The sequence below is a fragment of the Neltuma alba genome, unplaced genomic scaffold (genome assembly GCF_004799145.2).
Source record: "Neltuma alba isolate B1F8T4 unplaced genomic scaffold, ASM479914v2 tig00011055_pilon, whole genome shotgun sequence".
NCBI lineage: Eukaryota > Viridiplantae > Streptophyta > Magnoliopsida > Fabales > Fabaceae > Neltuma > Neltuma alba.
This window is the reverse complement of record NW_021635800.1, coordinates 1-12321: the sequence shown is the minus strand read 5'-3', so window position 1 is coordinate 12321 and position 12321 is coordinate 1. Positions and strand designations below refer to the sequence as shown.

The 12321-nt window shown below is 33.5% G+C and overlaps 1 protein-coding gene across 1 annotated transcript; it reads left to right on the top strand.

The window, feature by feature from the left end:
* Positions 1-2356: 2356 nt before the first annotated feature.
* On the top strand, positions 2357-5991 carry LOC114760947 (TMV resistance protein N-like; the record flags this gene model as incomplete). Its single annotated transcript, XM_028950266.1, has 6 exons — positions 2357-2859; positions 2946-4190; positions 4217-4507; positions 4615-5634; positions 5715-5813; positions 5920-5991. Coding segments are annotated over exons 1-6 (3171 nt in total), but the record flags the coding sequence as incomplete, so codon positions are not given.
* Between the last annotated feature and the right edge of the window lie 6330 nt (positions 5992-12321).

Genomic DNA, 12321 nt, shown 5'->3' with positions numbered 1-12321 from the left:
TTTCCCAGTATCAATCCCAATTCTATCTCTTGTTCTCAATGTTTCATATCAAACGGGACCAATGTGTTTTTATTAGTGAGGGACCATTTCAAAATTTCTCCTCATGTAAGTTTTTATCTATTATTTCTTAACCGTACGTAATTACCAATTTCATACCATCTGATTAACTAATAATGGTGTTTTCTCCTCATGTAAGTTTTTATCTATTATTTCTTAACCGTACGTAATTACCAATTTCATACCATCTGATTAACTAATAATGGTGTTAGCTTTCATTATTTTTTTTTTTGGCCAAAGGATGGTCTTCTGATACAATTCTCAAAGTTTGTTATACTTTAAAACGATTAATTTCTTTTCATAGTCCTTGCATGATTAGGGTCCACATGTTTCGAGTTAATAGAAAAGGAAGAAACTAAAGATGTCTTGACTAAACACTTTATCCCAGTCTTGGACTCCAATGCTTTTTGAAGACGGGAAGATTTCAGTCAACTTCCTCTAAACCAACTTATTCTCCAACAGCCCCTAGAAGATTATGAAACTTTTTTTTTTGGCCAAAGAAGATTATGAAGCTTCATTCCACTCTTTTTGACCAAAGTGAAATTAAATGTATGGGTGAAAAGACCATTATGCTGTTGCATCATTATTGTTGTTGTTGTTGTTGTTGTTGTTAGTCTTTTAAAAAAAAGGATCAACGACTGTAACCTTCAACAATCGGTCATTAGAGCGTTAATGGCCAATCAACAGATAGAGCTTTGATCTCTGACAGCTGGCCATTGAAGTGCTAGTGGCTAGTCATCAGAGCTCCAGTTGCTAGAGAATTTTATTTTTGAAATAATTGGCCAAGGGGAAATTTAAACCCATGATCCTTTGGTATATGAAAAAGATTATGACAACCAAGCCATCAATCCATTTAGTCATATAATGTAAGAGAAATATATATAATGAAAAAAATACAAGTGTTTAACTATGAATGAACAACTAAAATAAGACAATTTACAACACAAATTAGAAAATTTACACGAAGTACAAGGAAATTTATAACTCCATTTGTGGTTTAGTGGAGAGAAAAGTTAAATGTAAGGATTGCATGAACAACTGAAATAAAATAATCTGTTACAAATTAGGTGATTTACAAGAGGCATATGAGAATTCACAACTCCGTTTGAGGTTCTCTGGAAAGAAAAATGAAGTGTTAAGGATTGCATGAACAAATAAAACAAGGTGATTTGCAATGAAAATTGGTGTTACCCCACTCTTTAATTAAGCTTGGATAGATGATAATTAAGGGGAGTACAGAGCCAATCATATTAATAAAATTTACCCTTAGTATTTTAGTTGTCAAGCTTAAGTTGAGGTTCGTCAATCCAATTAATTCCAACCCAACACAATTGAAATTTATTAGGAAAAGAAATACGTATATAAAATTATAAATAGCAAGCAATAAAAGAAATAAAATTGCTTCGGTCGTTAGAGCATTAAGGGGTTCACAATTACTTCTTTAATTAACTACAAATCAATTAGGCCATTCACAAGAACCTATTTTTGTCTAATTTTTGTTGTTAGTTATCTTGTATGTTGTTAAGAATTTTCATATACCTCACATAAATTGTCTAATTTGTATTGTAAATTGTCTTATTTTAGTTATTCATGCAACCCTTGAAATTTAACTTTCTTGATCTTTACAGAACCTCAATTACAGTTGTGAATTCTTGTGTACCTCTCATAAATCGCCTACTTTGTGTTGTAAATTGCCTTATTTTAGTTGTTTATGGAATTCTTGACATTTAACTTTTCTCTTCATAGAACCTCAATAGAGTTGAGTTCCTGTATATATCTTGTAAATTGCCTAATTTGTGTTGTAATCACTTTAGTTTAACCTTTCTGAAAAAAAAAGATAATACAAGGGCATAATGGTCTTTTCACCCATAAGATTTAATTTCATTTTGGTCAAAAGGGTGGAAATTTCAAAATCTTTGGAGGCTGTTGAAAAATAAGTTTGCTTAGAGGGGGCTGACTGAAATTTTCTGATGAAGAATCACATAAGACAACCATGCTTTTCTGTTTTTCAAGTAAACTAATTAAAAGCAGCTTTGCCCAGAGGAACACGGCTAAAACGGTCAAATGAGAAACTTGAGCTGATAATTTCATTCTTATATTCATAAAATCAATCAAGAAAAACAAAATAATCAAAATTAAATAGGTATAAAGTACTTATAATTTAATCTAATATTCTTCTCAATTTCTGCCTTATTTAATAATAAAAATGCATTTATATAGTTGAGAATGCATTTTGGGATTATACTTTCTCTTAATCTGTGCAAGAACCTATGTTCTATCTCAGATTGGGTTTAAAGTCGGTTCACAGTCTGATGGTTGTATTTATATTTTGAATGGTCCAGCTTCTGAAGTATCACAATGGCACTCGATGATCAAGAAGTTGGATATTCTTCAAGCTATTGCCGTTCAAATAGAAGACACAAGTATGATGTGTTTTTAAGTTTTCGAGGAGAAGACACCCGTAAGAATTTTGCAGACCACTTATATGCTGCTTTGTGTCACAATGGACTGATAACCTTTAGAGATGAGGAAGAACTTGGGAGGGGAGAAATTATCAAACCAAGTTTGCTTCAAGCAATTGAAGAATCTTTGTCAGCAATTATTGTTCTCTCTGAAAACTATGCTGCATCCACATGGTGCTTAGATGAACTCCTAAAAATCCTTCATTGTAAGAAAGAGTTAGGCCTTCATATATTTCCAATCTTTTATGGCATAGATCCGTCTGATGTTCGGCATCAGAAAGGAAGTTTTGCAACAGCCTTTGAAAAGCTTGAACAGAAATTTGCACATGACAAAGTGAAGGTGCAAAGATGGAGGGATGCCTTGAGAGAAGTTGCTGACTTGGCTGGATGGAGCTCTAAAAATTGGTATTTTCTATGACTTCAAAAAATTATCATGACTTTGGGCTACGCTTAATATTAATGTTATTATTCTGTTATCTTTTTAGGTATGAAACGAAACTCATTGAAATAGTTACTGAAAATGTGAGGTCAAGAATAGTTGATCACCCACAATTCGATTCAAATGATGAAGGTGTTGATGATGGACTTGTTGGAATTGATGAGAAAATAGCAGATTTTGATTCATTTCTAGCGAATAAATCGGAGGAAGTTCAATTTGTAGGAATATGGGGAATGGGAGGGTTAGGCAAAACTACTCTTGCTAGAATTGTTTATGAGAGGATACACAGAAACTATGAAGTTCATTTATTTCTTCATAATGTTAGAGAGGAATCTGTAAAAGATGGTGGTTTAATTTCACTGCAACAAAAACTTCTTTCCCGTTTGAAAAAATCAATCAGAATGGAAGTGTGTGACTGTTATGAAGGAAGAAAGCTGATAAGAAGAATGTTATGCAGTAAAAAAGTTCTACTTGTCCTTGATGATGTGAGTGACATAAGCCAACTTGAGAATTTGGCGGGAAAGGAAGGATGGTTTGGCAAAGGGAGTAGAATAATAATAACAACTAGAGATCAACATGTGTTATTGTTGCATGGTGTAGTTTCTCAGTATGAAATGAATTTCTTAAGTCACGATGAATCCCTTCAACTTTTTATTCAAATAGCTTTCAAAGGAGATCAGCCAAATGAAGATTATTTGGAGCTTTCTAGAAGGGCGATTAATTCTGCTCAAAACCTTCCTTTGGCAATCAAAGTGCTTGGTTCATTTCTTTGTGGAAGAAGCATACCAGAATGGGAGAATGCACTCAAGAAGATTCCTTTAGATGGCCTTTTTGATATACTTAAAGTGAGCTTTGATGGACTGCGATCTAATGAGAAGAATATATTCTTAGATATTGCTTGCTTTTTCAATGGCTTGCGCAAGGATGATGTCATACAGATTTTAGAAAATAGTGGTCTTGACCCGGTAATCGGACTAAGAACTCTTATTCAGAAATCATTGGTAACTGAAGCTGAAGGGTGCTTGAGGGTGCATGATAGGCTTCAAGAAATGGGCAAGGAAATTGTTTTTCGCGAATCACCCAATGATGCTGGCAATCGTAGTAGGATATGGTCCTTGGAGGATGCTAGTCTTGTGCTTAGAAATATGAGGGTAACACTCTCCCCCTTTTCTATGATTATGCATTCTTACTTCAGCAATATATTCCATGCATTTTTCATGTTATTATTAGTTTGATTGACTTATTGTTTTATATATAGGGAACTGAAGCAATACGTGGTATAGTGGTACAATTTGACAAACCAGATGTCATATATTTGGAACCTAAAGCCTTCTCAAATATGAGTAATCTCAAGTTACTTATCATATCACATTCTTCACATGACCAATTGAATCTTCTTCATGGACTTAACTGTCTTCCCAATTCACTGAAAGTCATAGATTGGAAGGAGTATCCTTTAGATTCCCTTCCAGGTCAAACTCAATTTGATGAACTTGTTGATCTCAAAATGCAACACAGCAAATTAAAGGAACTTTGGAGAGGAGATCAGGTAATTAATGTCCTTTGCTTAAATTTGTTTGTCTATAATTTATTGCATGCGTATCACTTGCTAGTTCTTGGTTTTTGAAGGCTTTTTTTTTTTTTGGTTCTTTGCAGTTTCCACAAAGTCTAAAGTTCATTGATTTGAGTCATTCAACAAACCTGATGAGAACATCAAATTTTGATAGAACTCCTAATCTTCAAAGATTAATTCTTGAAGGGTGTACAAAGCTTGTTGAAGTTCACTACTCTCTCGGGCAACACAAGAATCTTGTCATTGTTAATTTTAAAGGTTGCAAAAGTATTAAAAACCTTCCAACCAAATTGGAGATGAATTGCTTAGAGACATTTATTCTCTCTGGTTGTTCAAAAGTTAAAAGGCTTCCTGAGTTTGGTAAAGGTATGACATGTTTATCAGAGCTTAATCTAAAAGGGACTGCTATATCCAAACTACCTCAATCATTGGTCAATTTGACTGGTCTTGCTATATTAAATTTAGAGTATTGCAAAAACCTGGTATGTCTTCCAAGTGATTTTAAAAAATTGAAAGCTATAAAGAAGATCAATGTTCGTGGTTGCTCAAAGTTGTCAAGGCTTCCAGAGAATTTGAATGAAAATGAGGCATTGGAGGAGCTTGATGTGGCTGGAACTGCTCTAAAAGAAGTGCCTTCGTCCCTCAATAATTTGAAAGTATTATGTCTTAGTGCATGCAATGCTTCTGCACAATCATCCTCATGGAATCACTACTCTCTTCTCAAGCGGGCATTTAGGCTTCAAAGGCCTTCAAGTTCAACTAAGTTTTTGTGGTCTCCATATTTTTCAAATCTATCATCTTTGGTCCAGTTACATTTAAATTATTGCAATCTTGATGATGAATCACTATTCAGTGAAATAGGCAATTTATCATCATTGACAACATTAGGTTTGGGTGGAAATAATTTTGTTGAAATTCCTTTGAGCTTCATTTCCAAACTTCGAAAGCTTGAATTTATTTATTTGAATGATTGCCCAAGGCTTCGGTCTTTGCCTCAACTTCCAGCAAACCTGTCAGTGATAGATGCTAGTGATTGTCCATTATTGAAAAATTATGTGTGTTCACAACAACTATGGGAATTCACTGAGGAATTTGAATATCAGGTTTGTTTTAGTTCTCTTCACTATCATTTGTTTCACATCAGTCATTATAATTCCATAACATCCCAAATTTTTTGTTATAGACTCCATGCCGATATGAATTCTCATTAGAAGATGGATATAAATTTTACACTTTCAGTGACATGATGTCTGGAATTGTGAGTTGGAACAATTCACAAGTTGTGAGTTATTTGAATCTCTTGAATTTCTAATTTATTTGATTTTCTTATTTGACTATTTCTTACACATTAATTATTATACATCTAACATGAATAATTTTCATCACAGGATGACTTCTTCCTGCAACCGACTCGCATATTAACTATTCCTGGTAGTGAAGTGCCATCATGGTTTCACAATCAAAGCTTTTGTGTGAGGAACATACAAATGTGTCATTCATAGTAAATAAGCCTGATTCATGCTGTTCAAGTGAATGGTGGGGCATAGCTGTATGCCTAGTGCTAGAAAATGATTTGGAACATGCAAACTATGATGATTTTGCCGTACTTGGTTGGACTTATAGAGTTTCTGAAGGTGAATATCCAAATTCATTCCGTGGTTATGCCACTTGTGCGCAGTCCAGATTTTGCCACCAACTATGTATCATTTACATTCGTTTTTCCTCATTTGTTGTGGAAAAACCACTTCAAATGGTTTTTTTCATAGCGATGAACCAGAGGAGTCATCTTTGAAAATAGTGCAGTGTGGGTGGCGTGTGTTGTGTAAAGAAGATGTTGAGAGATGGCGAAACACAAGCAGTGACGAAGGCTGTAGTGTCAGCACTACTGATGATAAGTTCATTGATGAATGTAGATGATGAGTTCGATGATGGAGAGCCCAGCCCCTTCCAAGCAATGAGAAAAGTTGGAACAACCACTTGACAGTGAGCTCAAACAAAATGGAGGCATGCGCTTGCTACAAATTAAATCTTTTGTACATATTTATATTTTTCATGTTATTACATTTATTTAGTGGCTGAAAATGACATATGCACCTTCCTTTTTGTTGTGCATTGTTTTCACTCTTGTCAAATTATAATTCTCATGCATGTATTGTAAGTTGTGCTTTAAAGTTGGCAGAAAAAAAAGATACGAGAAGTTATGCCAGTCTACTATTTAATCAAATTATAAGACGAACAAACCATAGGTGTTCAGATATTGTTTATAGGTTTCAATCTAATCCTAAAAATTAATAACAGAATATTTTAAATTTTAAAATTATATGCAAACAACAATTAATAATAAAAGATAACAATTAAATTAAAATTAAAATTAAATATTCCTTAATATGCTAAACATCTCTGAAATAGTTAAAATTGTCATATTTGAATTTTGGGTTAGAAACTCAAGAATAAACTTGATTTAAGTGGGTTACTAAACCTAATTTAACAGAGTTCTAACAATACCATGAAAAAATAAAATCATTCGTACCCATAGGACTGAAGAGTAAATTAAATAAAATGAAATAGGTCATATTTAAAAGTTAAATTTTCAGGTTATCATCTAGTACACGGGAAAATCCGTAAAAAAAAAATGAATATATAAAATTCCAATTCAAACGGCTAAGGCTTAAAAATGACACAGAATGAAATGAGGCATGAATTGGCATTTTGAAAATATTATAAAATTACCTATATGCCCTTTTGATTCGCGACGCTGCCGTGTTCCTTTCTTCTGGGGATGTTCAGATCTCTTTTCCTTCCTGTGTTTTTTTCTCTCTCAGAATTCTGCCATATATGTTTGGCGCAGAATGTTGTAAAATTTGCACAACATTTGAAAGCAGAAAATGCCCAACAATCTGAAGTCGAGATATAGAAAGATCATTACCCCTGCTGCCACAACGCTCACAAGGCACAGGATCCCCCTGTAAAAACCTCATCACATTAGCAGAAGAAGAATCAACGTTGACCCACAATGTTACCAGACGCAGTATAAAAAACGGAAGCAAGATTGAATGCATCAATGGGTGCAATGCATGTCGCTTAAGCAAATTTTCTAAACGAGATAATGAAAGAGGGGGGAAAATCCCATTTTGTAGTTCCAGAAGAAGTGTAAAATCCCATTTTGCAACACCAGACATGAGCTCAAAGTAAATGGGCCGTAAGAGAATCTTCTGTATAACTTCATTACACAACCCAAAATCTGATTCAGTTTCAATTTGAAACTCCGTAAGAATGAGACAGAACTGAGCACCCGAGTGATAGAAACCAAAATGGAAGAAACAGGAAGGAAACACAAAAGTTGTTACCTTAATACCAAGAAACAAGGAGAGAGCAATTGCAGAGAGAACACTAACAGTGGCGAGAAGGGTCTGGGCATCGAAATTAAAAGTGGAACTACTCACACCGTTGAACAGCAAAATGGGATTGATGATCGTCAGAAACCCTTCAGGGCGCGTTGCTTTCTTCTTGGGTCTGCTCTTAGAGAGGAATGGAGGCAGTGAGGACAATCGGAATTTGGAACGAAGAGACTGGGAGGATGTGGAAGAACAGGAACAGTGGATGGAGGAGAGGAAGATGTGCTGAGAGAAGAGAGTAGAAGAAGAGTAGAGTGAGAGAGAGAAGCCATGGCCCATGGATAAAAGAAATATAATAGTCATCAAAATAAGAAACAAAGAGAAGGAAAATTGTTGCTGCCTTGCTTCACACGTTTGGCCCTGGCTCCCCGCTGCCTCTAGTTTTCCCAAGGACTATTTCGGAATATCATAACTTGGGATAATTTCATGGAAAAAAAAAATTGGAGTGATTGATATTAATATATTACCTTCGCATATTTAAGCACCTTATCCCATTATTATACGTCTAACATGAATAATTTTTCATCACAGGATCATTTCTTCATGCAACCTACTCGCATATTTAACTGTTTCTGGTAGCGAAGTGCCATCATGGTTTTACAATCAAAGCTATTTTTGTGCGGAAGATTCCTCAGTTTTCTATTTTGAGCCAAGAAATGTGTCATTCATAGCAAACAAGCCTGATTCTTGCAGCTCAAGTAGTGAATGGTGGGGCATAGCCGTTTGCTTAGTGCTAGAAAATAATTTGGATGGTTGTGCGAAACGTTATGGTGCTCTTGAAATGAATATCCAGATTCTTACCGTTTCTGTGGCACTTATATGCAGTCGAGATGTCGTCATCAACTATGTATCATCTGCATTTGTTTTTCCTCCTCATTGCTTGTGGTACGACCACTTCAAATGGTTTTTTTTCATGCGGGAGAATTCAAAATTTCAAAGGCGTGTAGTGTGTAAAGAAGATGTTGATAGATGGCGAGAACAGTGATGATAAGGTCATCGACGAATCCAGACGACGAGTTTGATAATGGACGAGTCTAGCCCCCTCCAAGCAATGCGAACAGTTGGAATAGCTACTTGACGGTGTCCAAATTAAATCTTTTATACCATCTCTCCTTCCATGATCAAGTTAGCTAATTTGAAAAAAAGTAAAGAAGTTACTAAAATACTTTAAATTATTTATGTATAATATTTTTTTAAAACTAATTTATCTTATTTGTAAATTGATATATAATTTAATAATCTACATAAGTCTTTTAGAAAGATTAATTAAATAATTTTTTAATTTTCAAATTAGTCAACTAGGTTTTATATTAAGAATTGTAAAATTTTTTTTATGTTTTTAAATTTATTCAGTGGCTGAATATTATAACATACGCATTTTTTTTGTTGAGCATGGTTCTTCTCTTGTTATTACATTTTCACTCTTGGTCAAATAATGATTCTCACACATGTATTTTTGTAGAAGTTATGCTTTGAACCATGGATGGAGTGATTGTTGTAAGTAGGACTGACAGAGTATGGGAAAAGAAATAATTAGGATTTAATTAGATTAATAATTATATCCATTAGGGATCTGAATAAGAACATTTATATATTAAAATTAGGATTTATTACATTAATTATCTTTTAATATTTTGTAATTATCTCTTTAATTATTATTAGGATTTGTTTTAGGATTTTATTATTATTTTATATTTCTAGAAATTTTATAAAAAAAAGGTTGTTTTATGCAGTCTACTATTTAATCAAATTATAAAATGGAGAAAGCATATATGTTTATATATTATTTGTAAGTTTAAATCTAACCCTAAAAATAAATAGAAATCAATAATAGATTATTCTAAAATTATAAAATTAAATGAAAATCAATAATTAATGATAAAAAAATAACAAGTAAATTAAAATTAAACATTTCTTAATAATACTAAATATCCAAAATAGTTAAAATTGTCATATTTAAATTTTAGACTTAGAAACTCAAATCAACGTGATTTAAGTAAGTTATTAAATCTAATTTAGTTGAAGTTCTAACAATACCTTTAAAAAATATAATGCTTTTAATGGAAAAAAAAAAGAATGGTTTTTAGGACTAAAGAGTAAATTAAAGAAAACAAAATAAAATAAATATCATATTTAAGGATTAAATTTTTTTATAGATGAGAATTTTTTTTTTTTGGTTAAAAGGAAAGGCGTATTTTTGAGCCGGGTGTCTGGTGAAGCCGACCTTCGCCGTCACGCATCCTTTGTTGGTGCATAGCACTGAGTCCTGACAGTGTCGAGTCTCGACCGCGGAGCTTTAGAGCTTCATCTGCAAAACGGGGAATTCGAAAAGCAGAGCCCTTCATTCCTCACTGCTCTTCTGCCATTGTTGAGGGAGTGATCGCACCTAATCTTCTCCTTTCCTTCTTCCTCGTTGCTGATTTCTGTTTCGCCGCTGTTGCGGACCGTTGTGTGGGATCTCGAGCTTCTCTTCTTCTTCCTGTTTCTCGACGCTGCCGTGTTCCTTTCTTCGGGGTATGTTCAAATCTCTGTGTTTTTTCCCCCAAGAATGCTGCCATATATGTTTGGTGCGGACTGTTGCGTCCCCCCCCCCCCCGGTTCCGTCGTGTATGTGGATTGGGAAATTGTGGTTTTCTTCCAATTGGTGCTTGGTTTCTGTTGCAAGGTTTGGTGATTATATGGAATTGGATTTATAGTTTGAATGTATGAAGTCTGGGGCTGTGATTTTAAGAGAAATATTCTTGAAGTTTGTCAGATTGACTGCACAATGGGCGTTTGATAAAACGTTTGAAAAGAAAGAGGCTTTTATGGACGTGTTTCTACATAATGTTTTGATTCATGTTTACAAGATTCGACAGATTTTTACGTTGGCTGTTATTGAGAGCCTAACACAACCCACCTCGATTATCTGCCTTTGGGACCGGCTATACTATATAGGCGGAGTTTTGATATTGGACAAAAATTTAGATTTTATTTTGGGTTGATTATTATTTAAATCTTGCTAGAAATAAAATTTGGAAACTTTATAACTTCGTAATGATGTTGGAAAGAATATTATTGGGAAATTTCAGTGATTAAATTTGTTTATTCTTATGTTAGTCTTGGGGTGCATGGAAATTGCAAAGTGCCGGATGAAATGTCCTTGAATGGAACTTTATGGAATTGAGGAATGGAAATTATTGGTGACAGCATTGAATAATTTATGGTAGAAGAGTTATGTATTTTTCTATATTGAAATTTGGAGAAATATGGATATTTTATTTATATACAAACTCACAAACACAATAATTATGGCGAATTATTGAACAAAATCAATGTGGCACTTTATATGTGGATTGTTGAAGTAAAAAATTTTTGGTTCTCTAAATTATCCTATGTTGTGGGTTTTGGTTGTGATTCTGAAGTTGTTGGAGGCTATAGTTAAAAGATTTATGGAACATGAATTTAAAGTAGAAGATTAGTTACGAGATAGTGAATATGAAGTAAAGTGGATGTCTTTTAACTAAATGGAAGATTATGGTTTTATAAAGTTTGAAGAAGGAATTACAGTGATTTTGTTTTGGACTTTAGAGGGTCAATGAGTGAATATAAGTCGGAATCAGCACCGTATCTGAGGGTCGTTTGTGGCCTTCCCTCATTTAATTATCTATATCTCTTAATTGTTTTACATCATTGTGTTGGGATATTATTATAGGTTTCAATCTAATTCTAAAAATTAATAACAGAATATATATTAAAATTTTAAAATTATATGCAAACAACAATTAATAATAAAAGATAACAATCAAATTAAAATAAAATAAAATATTCCTTAATAATGCTAAACATCTCTAAAATAGTTAAAAATTGTCATATTTCGAATTTTGGGCTTAGAAACTCAAGAATAAACATGATTTAAGTAGGTTACTAAACCTAATTTAACACGAGTCGTAGCAATACCATGGAAAAATAAAATCATTCGCACTTCACAGAACTCAAGAGTAAATTAAATAAAATGAAAAAGGTCATATTAAAAGTTAAATTTTCAGGTTATCATCTAGTACAAGGGAAAATCCGTAAAAAAAAAATTGAATATAAAAATTTCAATTCAAGTAGTTAAGGCTTAAAAATGACAGAATGAAATGTGACATTAACTGACATTTTGAAGATGTTATGAAATTACCTATATGCCCTTTTGATTTGCGACGCTGCCGTGTTCCTTTCTTCGGGTATGTCCATCTTCCTGTGTTTTTTTTCTTTTTCAGAATTCTGCCATATATGTTTGACGCAGAATGTTGTAAAATTTGCACAACACTTGAAAGCAGAAAATGCCCATCGTGAGCAAAGCACAACAATCTGAAGTCGAGATATAGAAAGATCATTACCCCTGCTGCACAACGCTCATAAGGCACAGGA